General features: G+C 40.1%; 1 protein-coding gene across 1 annotated transcript; it reads left to right on the top strand.

Moving 5' to 3' along the window:
- The first annotated feature begins 16,755 nt into the window (after positions 1-16,755).
- Positions 16,756-19,542, top strand: LOC132066351 (uncharacterized). Its single transcript, XM_059459676.1, has 2 exons — positions 16,756-17,055; positions 18,076-19,542. Exon 2 carries the CDS (start codon positions 18,955-18,957, stop codon positions 19,540-19,542), a length of 588 nt encoding a protein of 195 aa, XP_059315659.1. The 5' UTR covers positions 16,756-17,055; positions 18,076-18,954.
- Positions 19,543-19,849: the final 307 nt, after the last annotated feature.

Raw genomic sequence — 19,849 nt, 5'->3', positions numbered from 1 at the left:
TGCTGCTGTGGCTTATGTGGTTAAGCTTTAATTTCATTTTATTCGACTTTATCTCCCTATCTTTCAATCTGAATTTAAGTCAAAGGAATGAAGAAGAATGTAGATTGAATTTTAGAGAGTAACGAATGAATGGTCGAGGTATTGCATGGAGAGAATTTAAAAACCAAATCGAACCATCATTAGTAAAATATTTAAGAGCTTAATTCAGGTAGAAAAAAATAGAAAAATATACCAACTTGACATGATTTGATAAACAAAATGGGCATACTTAACAACTTCCTAATTATAGTCAATAGGAGTATACAAATTTGGGTTCAAGTACGCGATAGCAATAAACAAGTTGGAAAAATGATTCTTAAGGATAAAAAATCAATATCATCTCAGCCAGCCAATTGGCTCAACTAGTAGTCGACTAATATATCACGTTAAGCCAATTTATAAACAATATGGCTCAATAACTTATTCCATCTTAAAATATTTAAATTGAAAGTAAAAGAGAAAACAATGTAGTAAGATATCACATAGATTTATAGTACTAGTGCACTAAGTTGCTTTGAAGGTTCCCACTAATCCTTACCAATGGTTCACATTTGTTCATAATATAATTCGCATCTTATAGACTGTCCCTTGTGTGCTATATTTCCTTTAAAACTAGACTAGATACTATGTTAGGAGGAAGTGATGCATCATGGGCTGGCAAAAGTTTGGGAGCTTTACAAATGCCTCCTTATTTTAGAATTTAAAGATGTATGTGCCGGTGATTAAAAAGGTATTTACATAATCAGGTTACTTAAAAGATTATATTTAACTTTATTTAATAATATTAATTGCTAACTGGAAATATATGGTAAGTAACATGCTAAAACAACTTAAATTTAAATTGGCAATGTATATAAAACAAATTCGTTTTATTTTAGCTAGTATTTAGTACCCGCGCGATGCGCGGTCAATAATAAAGAATATTAATCATGACAAATTTTGATATTCTAGTAAACGAATTTTTAAAATTCATATCTTCTTATAATAATAATAATAATAATAAAATATACCTAATAACAAAATCTCTATGGAGATGAATCATATAGCTGTTCACTAATTCGGAGATACATTTGGAGCATAAAATGAGGTCTCGGGATAAAATTTCAAAATTTGAAATGCAAAATTAGATAAATTACTCGTGTCATGTTTAGTTTTCTTCTGGCTTCTCTCAAATGAAATATAAAAAATCAATACATTGTGAACATAAACAAATAAAATAAACATTAACACGAACCAACAACCTTGACACAAAAATATATAACAGGATGCTACAAATCATCAAAATCTACTTCTCAATTATTCCTCTTCCCTTCACGAACTTTCTCCTTCACAATTCCTAATATACAAAGAGATCCAGGGTTATTATTGACAAAGTTTATATATATATATATATATATATATATATATATATATAAACCTTATGTATATTTATATATGTTATGTTATGTTTGTATATATATATAACTTATGTCTTATAGTAGCTTTAAGTAATGGGATAGCTCAGCAAACGGACAAAAATATAAAGTATCTCTTGAAAAGTTTCACGTGACGATGGGGCCCCAAGAGCACCCGGCTGAACTCAAAAGATTCTTCACAAATTTGAAATCCGGAGTTGAAGTCGACCAGACACTTATAAATAGCAAAGATTTGCGGAGAAGCAAGAGCATCGAGAAAAAAGCATCTGACACTTCTCTCAACAAATTTCTCCATATTCCCCTTCCCTTTCACAATGCCCCAACTCCTTTTTTCAGCAAAACCTTTTGTAATATAGACTTCCTTGTAAAATAGTATTAAGCCCTCAAGTAATTTTCTATTAGTGTGAAGTAGTTTCGTTCCCCGAAAGGAAACCTCTCCATCTTCAAGTCATGTAAGTTTTTATCTATGTTTTCTGTACTAATCTCCCTACTATGTAAATTATTCCATGTTTAATTAATATATTATGTTGGAGTAATAATGTTTGAGTAATTACTTAATTGTTATTATGAATCTATTACTTTTAGTATATGGTTATTCTCTTAATTTCTTAATATACTCGATGGATTAACCTGTAAATTCCTAGGTGTTTGAAAGGCCGTTTTAATGTCCAAATGATAAGAGACGATGTTGGCCATGGTAACGGGTGGTTAAAGAAGAGGGATATTAAGAACTAAGATTAAGAGAAAGACATGAACAAATAAGTAATAAGATTCATAATCGGACAGAAAGTATATATTAAAAAAAAAAATCGAAAAAAATTGGGAGATAGGCGTAAAAATAAGAAATATACCTACATGATAAGAAGAATCAAGGAGTGAGGGAGTACCGAGTAGGATTGTTTAAAATATTTGCTAAAAATCACTCTATATTTCAATTCATATTGAAACAAAAATATAACCCCCCTATCTGGATTTATTAGATTTATTGTAGTAACTTTAGTTCCTATAGCTGATAATTGTTCTTCTCTATAATGTATATAATTGTGTTGTACTTGAGAACTGTCTCTATTAAAGTAGCTTTAATAAAGTAGTAGCTTTAAGTAATGGGACAGCTCAGCAAACGGACAAAAATATAAAGTATCTTTTGAAAAGTTTCACGTGATGATGGGGCCCCAAAAGCACCCGGCTAAACTCAAAAGATTCTTCACAAATTTGAAATCTGGAGTTGAAGTCCGCCAGACACCTATAAATAGCATCATTTGCGGAGAAGCAAGAGCATCGAGAAAAAAGCATCTGACACTTCTCTCAACAAACTTTTCCATATTCCCCTTCCCTTTCACAATGCCCCAACTCCTTTTTTCAGCAAAACCTTTTGTAATATAGACTTCCTTGTAAAATAGTATTAAGCCCTCAAGTAATTTTCTATTAGTGTGAAGTAGTTTTCGGGTTCCCCGAAAGGGAAACCTCTCTCCATCTTCAAGACATGTAAGTTTTTATCTATGTTTTCTGTACTAATCTCCCTACTATGTAAATTATTCCATGTTTAATTAATATATTATGTTGGAGTAATAATGTTTGAGTAATTACTGAATTGTTATTATGAATCTATTACTCTTAGTATGTGGTTATTTTCTTAATTTCTTAATATACTCGATGGATTAACCTGTAAATTCCTAGGTGTTTGAAAGGCCGTTTTAATGTCCAAAATGATAAGGGACGATGTTGGCCATGGTAACCGGGGTGTGGTTAAAGAAGAGGGATATTAAGAACTAAGATTAAGAGAAAGAGATGAATAATGTAATAAGATTCATAACTGGACAGAGTATATATTAAAAAAAAAAAATCGAAAAAATTGGGAGATAGGCAGAAAATAAGAAATATACCTACATGATAAGAGGAATTAAGGAGTGAGGGAGTACCGAGTAGGATTGTTTAATATATATATATATATATATCCCTCTTTCTATATTATTTTTCCTACTATGATATTTTAATTAATTTTTTATTTTAGTGTTTAATTCATTAATAGACTAAAAAAAATGCATATCATGTCCTACTCCATGATACTTAATCAAAATCTCACATTATTTTATTAAGTTTTTAGTAAAAAAAAAATTGAAGCTATGTCGGCGTTTAGAGGATTGATTTTATTGTTATTAGATAAAATTTGCAAGTTGTGAATGCTTATAACTTATTTTACTTTATATGTTAAATTTTTAAAAATTATCAAATATTTGGAAGCCTTGAACAACCAAGTTCATTTCAAACTCGTAAAGTAAACTCAAAATTGACTCCCTTTTTCTTACTTAATAACCCTTTTTCTGATGCTACATTTAATGAGAAAATCATATGGGTTGAAATTTGTTTAATAACCCAAAATTAAATCTTTTTTTCTCTTGTATAATATCTCAAAAGTGTAGAATCTTATAACGAAATTAAAGTATATCTAAACAAACACAAACTCAATAGTAATGTATGTATAAAATAACTAAACAAAAGATTAAGAAGACAAAAAAATCACGACCTAACAATATATAATATAAAAAATTAAACATAATGAGCCTATCATGAAAATTCGTATAAAGGTGATTTTTCTAATTGATTCTATTTTATGATTGTCAAAAATTTAAGATCTCTCTTCCTTGGATTCTCTTTTTTTCCATTAAATATAAATGGAAACTCTATTAAACACACAAGGTACCTTAATTTTTTCAAGAAGGACAAAACAATTGTGTATTCCAATATTTCAAAAATGCTCGATACTTGCATGTTTGCAAGAACATCCATAGCTATTTGCTTGCATAAATGAGAAAACTGATTGACACCTGAAATCAAATAATAATAGAGTAAAGCATGTCAAAAAATAAAAGTGAATGACATCTTTAATTGAGATATTGCTCGATTAACATTAGTAAGTTAACTATTAAAGCATTCAAACGAACAAACTATTTAACTTACCAACTTTATGTATTAATACCTAAATTTCTTGATTCAAAAGTCATAAGCTCTTTTCGCTGCTTTATTATAGCTTTTTGAATCTGCAATAGTACTAATAATCTCATGGACTATAAGCAGAAAAATTTATAACTGAAACACGATAAATTATTGATTAATAAATAAATCGAAAGTCATAGCATACACACATATTTAAAACTCATAAATTGTTAATTTCTTCGAGTAAGCAAAATGCACAATTTACCGATAAACCTATAAAATTTTAATAACAAAAATATAAAATTTTAACAAATCAAAGAAACACCAAAATGAGCCAGACTTTTGCATTTGTAGGCGAAAATCCAGATGTATAAAAGTTTCTACATCGAGAATTTTTCATTCCATCTTCTGATAAATAAAATTTCTCCATCAATAGCACTTTTGTCATCCCCTGAACTCTCCTTATATAACACTAACCTGAATATTTTTTTTTTCCAATTCAAAAGTTTAACCACAAGGTAAAAACTCGAAATTTGCTTTTCTAATTCAAGAGTTTGAATATGATTTGATTTTCTTTATTTTTCATTCAAAAATTTTTAAACAGAAGCAATTTGAGGATATATCTCTATAGAAGATTTTTAACTTTTAAAAAATAATTATATTTAATATAGATTTTCTTAAGATGTTCCAAATTCGGATCAATTACTTAATTGTTAAATTTGTTACAGTGTGAACAGTCCAAATTTTCTTCCTTATATGTAATGTAAAATGATGTGCCGTGAAATTACGGGATATCGATGCTAATTTCTTAAGCTTTTGTAACTCTTCAAGCACTTTTGGTGTTACTTTTCGTGTGTTTTTGTCATTTTGTAGGAAAAGATATTCGGAAAGCATAACGGAGCAAAATGAAGCAAAATAGGCCAAGGACACACTTTGCACAACATGCGAGCCGCATGTCATGTCTGCGGATCCACAATTCCACCGCATAGCATGACAGGCCACTGAAGAATAGAGAATGAAAGGTTGCGCAATTTGCGAGATCAACATGCGACTCGCATGTTGAACTTGCGAGACAACAGTGTTAACGCAAACCTTGTCCGAAATCTGGGAAGCCTGAAGTCAAGAGCATAACATGCGGCTACTGAGCATGCTTCGCGTCTCGCATGTTTGTCTTGCGACACAACATGCGAGACGCACGTTGCGCACGCAGGGGTGTTTTTGTATAATATTGGTGCTCTACTCAGTTTTATGGGATTTAGAAGTGATCGGAAGAAACCAAGTGAAAATAAAGTCAAAAAGAGGCCAAACTGGACAGTTTTGCAAAACTGTCAAAACTGGACAGTTTTGCAAAAACGGGACAGCTTTGCAAAACTGAAACTTTGGGCTTTATTTTGTCATATTTTGACTTGGGAAAGTAGAGGGACTATAAAAGAAAGACTTGGGAGAAATCTCTTTCATCTTTGGCCATATTTTCAAGCTTGGAGAGCTAGGGTTTCATCTACACCATTGGAGGAGAAGATTGGAGCACCTTAATGAGATATTTCTTAAACCTTTCTTCAATTCCTTGTTTTGTATTGAATATTTAAGTGTGTAGTATTTTCTTCTTTCACTTGAATCTTGTTTATGATATTATTCATTATCAAGGGTTGGATTAAAACTCTTGTTTTGCTTATGTATTGAATGATTTTATTCCTAATGAAGTGGGTTATTGTTTCTTTAATTAATCTCATTCTTGAATGTTTCCAAAGGGATTAGCTAACCCTAGGACTCACCCATTTAATTTGATTTGAGCTCGAGAGAGGAAAATCGATTTGGGAAAGATTAGTTATCAAGGATTTGAGGCATAACCCTCATCTAATGACTTGAGCTCGAGAGAGGAAAGTCACTTGGGATTATATTGATTGTGCCTAATATCACATTTTAAGACTTGAGAAAGCTTAAAGTGAAATTCATTGATTTGGTTGAGAAACTTTCAATGAAATTTAGAAATCATTATCTATTAACATAACCTCGTTCTTAGTTGTAAAATTGTAAAATACATTGGATCGTTACTTGAGTGTAATCTCCTATCATCCATGCTTGTGGCCATTGATCATTTTACTTGCTTTCTAGGTTAGTTTACATTTCCGCATTAGTTGTAATTTTCTCCAAAAATCAAAATATTATCTATCGTTTGGCTTAGCTTAGTAAGTGAAAGTTCCTTACTTTCTTAATCGCCTAGTATATTGTTCCCTGTGGGATCGACCCCGACTCATAGTTAGGTAAATTATATTGCATACGACCGTGTACACTTTCTCTTTGAGGAGTGGATTTGGACGTTATCATAAAATCGTGATTTGATCATTAAATTGTAATCCATCATTAATAAGTTGATTGACAAATAATAAGACAAACATCCTTTTTTATTGATAATTATGTGGCTAAATATATATTTCAATTCAAGATTAAATAGCGAGATATGTCATATAAAATGAACCTTAAAACGGAGAAGTATGTGAAAAGATATATGGCTAACCAAGAATGTTAAATACGTATGGCCTCCGAATGTTAAATACGTATAGAAAAACCAAGGTCGATACCCTTTTTGTTACAAGCTCTCACGAGGTATAATAAAAAATGAACTTAAGAACAGACGGGAACTGATTTAATAAGATTCTTATGATTGTTGATGTAAACTATTTCTCTCCTTGCTATTGCCAACCCTTTTCATGAATGATAACCTCCTCTTTATATAGTAGAGGAGTTTCAACCCTAGTACAATTCTAAATAAAGCAAGTAAATCTGGTGACAGCTGTATTGCCGAGATCGACGCCGAAATATCCGGGTGAGGGCGGATATTTCGGTCTCCCGCTAATGGCAGTCAATCGCCCTTCCTTTATCGCCTCATCCTGGCCCGAGCTCGAAGCCTCGTTCCCGGTGAGACGGTCGTATTGTGACCGAGCATAACCATGACATCGGGAAACCGAGCGTGCCTGTGTCCTCGGTTTTACCCGTATACAGATAGTCCCCCCATTTCCCGAGGTACAGTTACTGACGGCGGGGAATGGACCCTGAATAAACTGAGCAGCCGCCTCCAATTACCTAGGATGGGACCTTTAAGTCAAATCTCACTCTGCCCGATGCTGGGTCATTATTACCCAGCCGCCAAATCTTTTTGGGGAATCCTCCTTGTATCAGAATTCTTGATACGCTACAGGATCTCTTAAATCTCTTTCTATATAAAGCCCATGTCTTCTTTCTTTTCCATGCATCTGCACTTCTTCAAATCTCACTTTGTTCCACCTCAAAACCTACTGATATTCCTGCATTGAGCCCATAATACTCTTCGGATCTTCAATCTTCTTGTTCCAGGGTGAGAATACCTTTTGTTAAGGAGGACCTTCCACGATCATGGCTTACGTACCGTTACTGACTCAGGGTGAAGATCAACCTTCATTCATGCCATCGGCTGGAGCCGCTGGCTCTGATAGGGAGTTAGAATCTATTGCTGCTGGTATTGTTCCGTCGGGTTTTATTTATACGAACGACTGTAAAGTCCTTCACCATCTTGACCTATTGGAAGATTTCGAATCTTGTATCGGTGATAACGCCATTACTACGGTCAGAGAAGATTGCCATCTAGGCGCAGACGTCGATCTTCTCCCCGTTGGGGAGGGTGTGAAAATAAATCATCATGTTGCCGGTTATTCGCTATTATACACTTATCCCTTCGCCATAGGGTTCACCCTCCCTGTTCATAGAATAATCGAGGACTTCTGCCGTCGATATCGAATATGTATCGGGCAGATCGCCCCGCAAATTTGGAGGCTCGTGTTCTGTATTGAGAAATTGGCCAATGCGGCCGGAGTTGCTTTTACCCTCGATCATTTGCTTCATTTATATATACCTCGGGTGATCCGAGGGGGAATTGTTCAGTTGCTTCCCAGGGGAAGTCGAAGCATAATCGACCCTGAAGACGATTATGATCGAGGATGGCTTCATCGGTTCGTGATGATACGCACGGTTCAACTTCACCGTCCATCGTCTGTCGATTTTCCTAAAGTGTGGAACCCTTCACCGGATCCAGTTGAGCCCACGCTCGAAACTGCTATTTTTGAATGGGTGGTTGCCCTTCTCCGGGCTTCTCGTAGCTTAGGCCGTTCTTGGAGAAGAATGATACCTGAAGGGTGGAAAGGCAAAGACCATGGTAACTTCTTAATCTGATCGTTTCGACCCCTATATCCTTATATTATTATCTTAACTCAATACCTTTGGTTTCCAGGACTTCGGACGAGGAGGGCTTCCAAAGGAAAGTCGGTAGCCGAGGACGTAGTTCGAGGAAGAAGAACACCCGCTCCATCGAGGCCACCTAGACGCAGGGAGGCTGGAAGTTTTCCCGTTGTGCATTCGGGGGTTGGATCTCGAGTTTGAACTTGCCATATTATGGGGACCCATCGAGAAATGCCTTCGGGTGAAACTACACCAGTGATTGTGCTCGATGAGGAAGATTTACCGGGATTGGATATCCCCGGGTCGTCCACCTCTGGTGCAAATCACGGGGACATCTAATCGGTATCACCCGTCATTGCCGCATCCTGTGGATAGACTCGGAGATCTCATCCTCCGACTTGTTAGGTTGAGTAAGGGTGTGGCTGCCTTACTTTTGTTTTCCCATTACTGGTCGTAGAGTAGGGTTTCTTCTGCTTTTTTCGATGTGTACCGATGTATCCCAAGATAGTCGGAATTTTATGAAATGGAAAAAATCTTTAATGGAGTTTTGCAAATTGGTTGTTATTGGACTTTATTGAGCATTCCATGTGTATTGTTTGTACCCAAACCTTCGTATATGCTCTTGTTGTATTCGATCAGTAATCATTTATTCCATAATCCGAAAGAACCTGACATGTTTTGCTACCGGCCACCATAATCGAGCATCTTGTGATTAAACTCGGCCACGACCGGTTCGAAACAACATCCTTTGCGAAATATTCGGAAGCTTTACTCGATCATGGAGGTGTTCGTACGAGGTCCCGATCTAGGTCTCTTCGGAAGGTCGACCTGTTTAAGCACGATCTGTTGGTTGAGCGACGCCCCGGTTCCTTCTCGCGTACGCTTCCCATTGATTAGATAGGATCAAGGTCACATCCATCACATCCGTCTGACATCGACACGTGTCGAAGCCCCGTTGGCTCTGAAAACGGTTGCGGAAGGTAAAGCGTCTCGGTCCCACTCTATAAAAGCAAGTTTTCCCTTTTTTTTTTTTTCACTTTCCGACTTTTACCAAAGGGAATTTTTACCTTCGTGTGCTCTGAATAATTTTGATCTTCATATCTTCAAACCTTCAAACCTCCATATCTTCATATCTTCTTCTTAATTTCCTGTTCAATCTTCAAACCTTCATTTTAAACCTTCTTATCTTCATACTTTCAAAATGACGAGCAAATCTTCAAAGGCTAAGGCCGGTGAGACGTCTTCGGCTCCTAAACCAGAGCCACTGCTGACTGACTTCGTTCCTCAAGACTGTTCGACCATTCGGGACTTCAAAGTCGAGAAACCTTCTCAACAGGGGGATCGAGGTGTCGAAATATCAGCCTATCTGTGCACGATACCCCCGAATAAACTCGAACAAGTCAAGGAAGATTGTGGGTGGAAAGGTAAGGAGGTCGTTATTCCCGACCAAGATGAAGCCATATCGACCTACGTGGAAGGGTACTTAAGTGTTTATACTTACCCTTTCACCTTCACCACACTCAACTCTGTGGTGGTCGATTTCTGCAAGCGGTACGAGATCACCCTTGGCCAAATTCACCCGTCATTTTGGAGAATCGTTGTGCTCCTCCGTTATTTTGCTACAAACGTGAACATTCCGTTCACGGTGCACCACCTACTTCGACTATATAGCCCCCGTGTCTTCAGAGGGGGAATGATAAAACTTTCAAAACGAGCTGCAAAAGCGCCCTTCTCCGGTCTGGACGAAGATAGAGACCGAGGCTGGCAGGGCAGGTTTGTCCGAATCAGAACAGCGGATCTGATCCCCGTTGACAAATTGCCATTTCCCGAGAAATGGAACCCAAAACGTAAGTAACTTTATGTCGATACGATTCGGCCGCGTGCCTGCACCGATACTGAACTTTTTATTTGTTCGTGTGTATACAGCGCTTATCCGAACCCTTGGTGCGGTTCCTAACCTCGACCAGTGGATTGGGAAAATATGTTCCCAACTTACTTATGCCGAACGTACCTGGAGGCGTTTATCCCGGTCCCGTTGGGAGGCCGGGACCCATGGTAAGTCTTCCCCTTAGAGCGTCGTCCTTTCTACTCTGTGTAATATGCCACGTTAGTTAGGTAATGACTGTTCTTCTCTTTGCTTCACAGGTTTGTCAAAGGCCACCAGAATTCGGGGCCAGGAAACTGCCGAGACCTCAGCTGACGAGCAGGATGTCGAAGCTCCCGGTCTGGGAGACCTAGTTGAAACGAGGAAAAGAAAATCCTCCAAATCATCTCGAGCTCCTTCCCAGTCTAGGAAAAGATCGAAGGTCATTATTCGAGAAACCTCATCGGAAGATATCTCGGCCCGTGCTTTGGACGCTGAGGTTGTTGGCCAATTATTGAACCATTCTGACGACGATGACCAGGCGTTGGGTGGGCATCGTCTTATTGACGAGCCCCTCGAGCATGATTTGACCGATTCTGTTGCAATCACTCCACCATTGGTGGAAAGCTCAAGTCGAATTCCGGCTGGGTCGAGTGGCATCTCGAGGTCGACGGACGCAGGGATCGTCGGGTCGAAAGTCGGGGCCTCCGATCACACTTCTACTCGAAGTACTGGAAAACTGCCAGCCGCAGCCGCTGGATCGAAGGCAACTTCATCGGTATCAGGCTCTAAGGTACCTACTATTCCGCCTTTGTATAATATTGGTTCCGTCCTTCCGATACAAGCTGTGGCCTCATCTGAAATGATAATTTGCATACAGGATTCTCCGCCGCCATTGGTGGATATTCCTGCCGATGATGAAAAAGCCAAAGGCAAGGTGACCGAGCAAAGGCAGCCGATCATGGGGTTTATGAAATACTCGCTCCGGGTATGTCAGGTTTCGAGCATTTTCCCATCCCGGTAGCTGACCGTTTCGGGGTTAATTTCGGTCCCAGGTTGGAGAAATCGTTTTCTGCCCCTAGTATCGACCCGAATCCGAAGAGGCTAATCACTTTTAAGGTGCCGGCCGATATGAACATGCTATCGGGTCCTGTTGGGGTGTCTAGCTATTTGTACCCTCTGGTGTCCCAAGAGGACCGTAAGAAAATGGCCGAAGTCAGCGAATCGTGCCTTTTCAACGAGGCTCAGCATGCATTGAATCGGGTAAGTCTCGTCCTTATGTTCTTTTTACTCAGCTTTTAATTTCATGCCTCATTTTAATAACCGTTCCTTTTCCCCTTATAGGCCTCCGTGCTTCACCATGCAAGCTTCGACTAGCTTAGGCACGAAGTGGGCCGACTCAAGGAGGAGCTCAAAAATAAGAGTCAGGAGGTAGACGAGCTCATGAATCTATATGAGAAGAAGTTGCAATATATCTCTTCTCTCCCTGATCTTTCTATCCTTAAATTAGATTTAGCAGCGGCTCGAAACGAAGCTGCCGAGGCCAAACGGGAATGTGACCAGTTAGCAGAGAAGGTAAAGGCTTTCAAAGTTTACAATAAATCTTTAATAGCCGATGCTAATGCCCTTGCTTCTCAGGCCCGAGCTTATGTTAGCCAGATTGATCAACTCCGGGCAGAGCTTGATGGGATCAAGCCCGAGTTTGATGCCCTCCACGAAACGACCATCGGTGCTGTGGCCGAACGTGATGTTCTCCGGGAGCAACTTCGGGCGTCGGTGGAACAAATGAATGGCCTTAGCTCATCACTTGTTGCGGCCGAAGTGGAACGGGATCGATTGAACCGGGTTATCACCGATCTGCAAACTGAGCATGGAAAGGCTCTTGACCAGATCTCGAGTTACGAAGACATGTTAGAGCAGTACAAGGCCGATGTGACTGCTGCCGAAAAGGCCAGTAATCTTAGAGCTGAGTACGAGCGGTGCTTGTCCCGAAGGAAGACCCTCGAAGAAGTTCAAGCCACTGGTGCGGACTTATCAGATCTGATCGAGGAAGCCAAGAAGCTTGAAGCGGAAGCAAAGGCTGCGTTCGACCCTGAGGATTCGGATATCGACCTCGAGTCAGCCGATGAAGAGGCCGAGGGGTCAGATGAAGATTAGGTTCGGGACCTTGTGTCCCTTCTTTTGTTTTTATACCTTTGTTTTGAGGCCACTATTCCGAGCCTTTGTAAATCTACTTTATGTATGTATGAATCAAAACTTGTATTTGATATTTGCAAAGTACTCCTCGGTTCAATGTTTTGTTCGGTTTATGCCTTCATTATAATTTGCCATATTGTTTCGGCCAGGATAAAATTCAAATGGTAACGGCCCATGATTGGGTTTTAGTCCGTGTTGTCGTTAGTCGTTGCTTTATTCATAATTTGCAAGACAGACCCGATCATGACAATTTTGCGTTTTTAGACCGTGGTCTTTAACCGTTTTAGGTCGCAGCTTTCGAGCTTGCATATGTTTTTTAGACCGTAGTCTTTTAACTGTTTACGCCATAGTTTAGACCGTAGTCTTTAACTGTTATGCCATAGTTTTTCGGTATTTGGCAACATCGGATCCTTTTGATCGAAGTAAGTTTTTTATTGAAAAAATCGGCCAGAGATGCATTCGCAATTGTTGCCACGGCAAGAACAAACTAAGTGGACACGATTCAATCGATCGTTTGGTCCTTACATCTGATCCTATCGTTCAGGCCTTGGCTTTTACATAGTTATCACTTAACCCATGGTATAATAGTCCCCTAGTATTCGAGTCCGAAGTATGAGGGCTCGGGTACTATTAGCCCGGTATGTGCAGTCCCCGGTCTCCGATCTTTGATCGATATGCTCTACATGTGTAGCACGCTGTTCGGCGCTGCCTCATTAAAAACCTTGCCGAAAACCCACTTCGGGACAAAACGGTCGAAGGGAAAAAGAGTGCAGCACGTGCTTTCAGTCCTAAGTCCATGACTTTCGAGTATCCGCTGTGCTGTTTCGTTGTCCCTCGGGCTGTATCCCTGCATGGTTAGATCGAGAGAGAAGAACGCAAAAGAAAAGTTATTCGTACCTTTAACAGTAATATCGTTTTAGGTGTGCCACATTCCAGTTGTTTTTCAGCTGTTGTCCGTCTTCATTCTCGAGCTGATAAGAACCCTTTCCGGTTATTCCAGTGACTCGGTACGGTCCTTCCCAATTCGGGGCTAGTTTCCCTTCATGAGGGTTCTTCGTATGAAGTGTGACCTTCCTCAGTACCAAGTCCCCAATTTGAAAATGTCTGAGGTTGGTCCTCCGGTTATAATACCTTTGCATCCTCTGTTTTTGTGCGGCTATCCGGATATGAGCAGCTTCCCTTCTTTCGTCCACGAGATCCAGATTGACGGACATTGCTTCATGGTTCGAGTTCTCAGTGGCATAATAGAATCTTAAGCTTGGCTCACAAACCTCGACGGGTATCAGGGCCTCGGCTCCGTATACAAGGGAAAATGGGGTCTCCCCGGTACTTGATCTTACCGTTGTGCGGTAGGCCCATAAAACCTCGGGCAGAACCTCCTTCCATCGGTGCTTAGAACCGGCCAGTCTCTTCTTTAAATTCTGCAATATGATTTTATTGGTAGACTCGGCCTGACCATTCGCGCTCGGATGATACGGGGTTGATAAGATTTTCTTGATTTTGTATTCTTCGAAAAACTTGTTAACCTTGCTACCTATGAACTGCTTCCCGTTGTCACACGCGATCTCCGCTGGTACCCCGAATCGACAGATTATATGGTCGTAAATGAAATCAATGACCTCTTTTTCCCTGACTTTCTCGAGTGCCTGTGCTTCGACCCATTTAGAGAAATAATCAGTCATAAGTAAAATAAATTGCGTCTTACCTGGGGCCCATGGCAAAGGTCCCACTATATCCATGCCCCATTTCATGAATGGCCATGGGGAGAGGACCGGATGGAGCTCTTCCCCGGGTTGATGTATTGACGGGGCGTGCCTTTGGCATTCGTTACATTTTCGAATGAAGGTTTTGGCATCCTCCTCCATCTCGTTCCAGTAGTATCCTGCTCTGATCAGCTTGTGGACCAATGAATCGGCTCCCGAATGGTTTCCACAAGTGCCCTCGTGAACTTCCCTCAAAACATAGTCGGTATCTCCTGGTCCTAGGCATCTCGCTAAGGGGCCGTGGAATGACCTTCGGTACAACTGGCCATCGACCAAACAAAATCTAGCCGCCTTGGTTCGGAGGGCCCTTGATTCCTTGGCATCGGATGGTAGCTTTCCTGTTTGGAGATAGTCTATGTATTTGTTCCTCCAATCCCAAGTGAGCTGGTCGAGTTTATTTCGGCGTGGCCGGTCTCTATGATGGATTTTGTCAACTGGACCACAGCTCCCGAATTGAATCCATCTGATTCTACCGAGGATCCCAGATTTGCCAGGGCATCCGCCTCATTATTCTGATCCCGGGGTACGTGTTCCAACGTCCACTCCTTGAACCGGCGAAGGATAACCTGCAATTTTTCCTGATATCTCCGCATTCGATCATCCTTGATTTCGAAGGTTCCGTTCGTTTGGTTGACTACCAGGAGAGAATCGCATTTGGCCTCGATGATCTCGGCTCCCAAGCTTTTAGCCAGTTCTAAACCTGCAATCATAGCCTCATACTCGGCTTCGTTGTTAGTTAAATCAGCAGACCTAATAGATTGTCTTATTATGTCACCTGAGGGGGGTTTGAGAATGATCCCTAACCCGAACCCTTTTACATTAGACGCACCATGCGTGTAAAGGGTCCAAACTCCCATACTAGTCCCCGAGGCAAGAAACATTTCCTTGTCGACCTCGGAGATCATGGCCGGTGCAAAATCGGCCACGAAATTCGCCAATATTTGGGATTTGATGGCAGTTCAGGGTTTGTATTCAATATCATACCCGCTAATCTCCACAGCCCACTTTTCCAGTCGGCCTGAGAGTTCAGCTTTATGCATGACGTTCCTTAGGGGGTACGACGTTACGACGCATATAGGATGACCATGAAAGTAAGGTTTTAATTTTCTAGGTGCACTTAATAAAGCCAAAGCGAGTTTTCCCAGATGTGGGTACCTGGTTTCAGCGTCACCGAGGGATCTACTTACATAGTAAATCGGGTATTGCGTACCTTTCTCCTCTCGAATCACGACACCGCTCACCGCTATCTCGGACACCGCCAGGTATAGATACAACTGCTCGTTCGCTTTTGGTGTGTGGAGTAGAGGTGGACTTGACAAGTATCTTTTGAGTTCTGCCAAGGCCGTCTGACATTCGGGGTCCATGCAAAATCGGTCTTTTTCTTGAGCAACGAGAAGAAATGGTGACTCTTATCCGAGGATCTGGAGATGAATCGGCTCAGGGCAGCTATCCGTCCCGTTAATCTCTGTACCCCTTTAATATCGTTTATCGTGGTGATATTTTCGATTGCTTTTATCTTATCTGGGTTGATTTCAATTCCCCGATTTGATACCATGAATCCGAGAAACTTGCCCGATCCGATCACGAAGGCACATTTTTTCAGGTTCAGCTTCATGTTGTACTTTCTCAATATGCTGAAAGTTTCCTGCAAAAATTTCAAATGGTCCTCTGCTCGCAGGGACTTAACGACCATGTCATCTATATAAACTTCCATGGATCTCCCTATTTGGTGTTCAAACATTCGGTTAACTAAACGCTGATAGGTGGCACCGGCATTTTTTAAGCCGAAAGGCATTAGATTATAACAATATGTGCCAAACCTAGTTATAAAGGAGGTTTTTCTCGATCTTCCGGGTCCATTTGTATTTGGTTATACCCGGAATACACATCGAGAAAACTCAGCGTGTCGTGACCCGCGGTAGCGTCGATCATGCGATCGATGCTGGGCAAAGGAAAGGAATCCTTCGGGCATGCTTTATTTAAATCTTTATAATCTACGCACATTCTAAACTTATTCCCCTTTTTAGGCACTACTACAACGTTAGCTAACCAATCTGGGTATTTTACCTCTCGAATGGACCCTATTTTAAGGAGCTTGGTTACCTTGTCCTTGACGAATGATTTTAAGGAGCTTGGTTACCTTGTCCTTGACGAATGTATGTTTCACCTCGGGTTGTGGCCTTCGCTTTTGTTTGACCGAGGGAAAACTTGGATCCAAGCTCAACTTGTGTGTTGTCACGTCCGGTGGAATACCTGTCATGTCTAAATGGGACCAAGCAAAGCAATCTGAGTTAATTTTAAGAAACTCAATAAATTCTTTCCTGAGCTCGGGGGCTAACTATAACAACCTGAAATATTGGGCCTTGGCCCATCTAAGTTACTTATGTATTAAGTCTTGGCCCATACTACTTCAATCATAAGCTATTTATTACCCACTTCTCTAGAACCTACTTGATAACTTAAACAAAAAAAAAAAAAAAGAATAAAGCGGGAGAGAAGTATCAGCATAGTTCCAAGGAGAAGAAAAAAAAAACAAGAGCTACAGGGAAAGGAAGTGAAGAAAAGAAGCTAGAGACTTAGAACCAGATAAGAAAAATTCAAGATCCAAAGAGTTTCTCCATTCTTGACTTTGCAAGTAAGTTCTTTTATCACTAAATTCATCCTTTTGTTGGGTAGGGAGCAATAACAACTAAGATTTAGAATTAAATAAATTGAAATTCTCTTCTAGAGTTCTAAATTTGGGGAATAAAACTAAAAACCTGTTGTTGGTATGCTCAAGCCAGACAGAGAATAGCAGTAGCTAGAAATCAAAATTTAGTATCCTGATGAGCATAGGTTAATTAGGGCAAATTAGCATCTGATAAGCCCACATGTGACTCGGATATTGCTTTATATATTGTAGATAACTGATACTTCAAGGGGACAATTGTCGGAAGCGAATTGGAGTTATTCGGCAAGAGTATAGTGAGTGATAATTCCTTCATAGTTGATTTTCTTTTTCTGTAGCATGTTTTAAAGTCCTTTTCTTGCATAGAATTGGTCGTCTAACGAAAGAGATTATTTGCACCCGGGCAAGCAACAACATGGCCTTGTATATAAAAACACATCAGTTCACTTTCACAGACCAGACGTTCTTGAACTATGCCATTTATGAGTTGTTATAAATTCTTCTCTTTGATCAGGATGAGTTGATATATACCGCTTTGGATTTAAATTCTTGACACGGAAAGAATCCATTTGTATTATGAAAAAGGAACTTTCGGAAAAACTATTGCCAGATTCGCCGTTATCTAACATCTGGATCGTTAGACCTGGTGCACCTTGTAAGTGAACTCGTATTGTACAAAGGCCCTCTAGAAGAGAACCTAGCTGACGGGGTAGTTAGACGGCTATGGTAAATCCATAGCGTCAGAATGTATATTTCGATACTGGCATACGGACCTCCCAATAAATAAGAACGTGATTATTTAACTAGTTTAAACATAGTTTTCATAGATGTATTGTTCATTTGGTTTAAAGGAGATATCTTTTGATGATTTTATATGTTGCATGATTTCTTATACATATGCTTGTCCGGAATAAAATGCTATGGTTGATATTATTACTCACTCAGTCGGTGTGACTGACCCAACTCCCTTGTTTTATTTTCCTACAGATAATTTAGTCGAAGGTGACATTCTGACTCAGACAGAGCGATAGACAGAGTTGACAACGAATCCAGTGAGCCCTGCACTTGTTTCGCGGGGGCAACCATGTTGCTAACTACTATAGTATATTAGTTTTTTTCTTTTTTCTAATCCTAGAGTTTTGCTCCTTAAGTCAGCCTTGTATATCTTATTTTGGCTTGTGTTAGTAAAGTACAGCTTGGGACTTATAAGTTTTTGCAGAAGCCCATGGCTTGGGATTCTGATGCTCTATAACACTTAATATGTTGGTATTGTAGTTCGTTGGATTATTTTACTGGGTGTTGACAGGTTTTGATTTTTGGATTTTCTCCCGGTACAGAGGAAACTCTGCCGAAATTTTTGCTAACAAGAAATGATTCAGGCTTGTTCGGTTGGCTTAGGCTAACTGAGCGCTAGTCATGACCTAGGTGGGCGGGTCGTGACAAAGTTGGTATCAGAGCTGTCGGTTTAGGATATGACTTAAGGAGGACCGGTTCAGCGGAGACTTAATTGTGTATATGTTGTGCACCTTATGCACGATCGGGACCCCGCAGAAACCGGGTAGGACTTGTCTTTCTCATTCTTTGTTAAATCTGAAAATGTTATAAGCGGTCTAGAGCCAAGTTAGGATCTAACACCCTTGATATGATTACAGATGACAGATAGAGTTATGCTTCCACCAAACTTAAGATGGGGTCGAAGGAGAGGTCGGGGCCTATCGGCTAGGCAGACGATCGACCCAGTTGAAGAAGTTGAAGAGATACCACCGTCGCAACCTCAGACTGGTACTACTACTGACGCGATAGCTGCAATGTTTCAGCAGGCGATGGAGAGTTTGGTAGAAAGGATCCAGACAACCTCGAGCCGGTATGATGTCCGGAGGGTATAATGGACATAACCAACCCGATGAACCACTCCGCAGGTCCATTCGAGAGTTTCTGGATATGAAACCTCCGGTGTTTACGGGGGCTAGTGAGACTGAAGACCCCTTGCTGTTTTTGGATGGTATTCAGAAAGCATTAGATGCGCTTGAATGTTCCAGTACACGATCGGTTGAGTTGGCTGCATATTGTTTGCAGGATATAGCTGAAGACTGGTTTAAATCTCTTAAGGCAGGGCGGCCACCTAACTCACGTCCTTTGACCTGGAAGGAGTTCACTAATGCATTTATTGATCGATTTCTGCCTATGAGCCTAAGGGATGCTCTGGCGATACAGTTTGAGGGATTAAGGCAGACCCCACAAATATCAGTGAACGAATATAATATCCAGTTCAATCGGTTGTCCCGACATGCGCAATACGTGATGAATGACTCTATGCGAGCTAAGAGGTTCATTCACGGTCTAATTGACCCACTGTTCAAACCATTGGCATCACACTTGACAAAGGGAGATATAACTTACTCGCAAGCAGTGGACGTGGCAAGAGAAGTAGAGACTAGATGGAGAGATCCATAAATTAAAAGAAAGTGGAGTAGTTTTTAGTTTGGGGCATACAGGCTTATTATCAGTACGTATTCAAGCTAAGTCGTCATTGATGGAGGACATAAAAGCAAAGCAATACCAAGATTCGCGGTTGTGCAAAATTAGAGATGAAAGTATTGCTGGCAAGAACAAAGATTTTACCCTGGATGGTGATGGAGTATTACGACTTGGTGATCGCATTTGTGTACCAGATGTCGATGGTTTGAGGCAAACGGTGCTCGAAGAAACACATGGCACCAAGTATTCGGTTCATCCCGGGTCCATAAAAATGTATCAGGAC

The sequence above is a fragment of the Lycium ferocissimum genome, chromosome 8 (genome assembly GCF_029784015.1).
Source record: "Lycium ferocissimum isolate CSIRO_LF1 chromosome 8, AGI_CSIRO_Lferr_CH_V1, whole genome shotgun sequence".
Classification (NCBI taxonomy): Eukaryota; Viridiplantae; Streptophyta; class Magnoliopsida; order Solanales; family Solanaceae; genus Lycium; species Lycium ferocissimum.
Note: the sequence above shows the minus strand (reverse complement) of the source record. Positions and strands in the feature narration are given on the sequence as shown.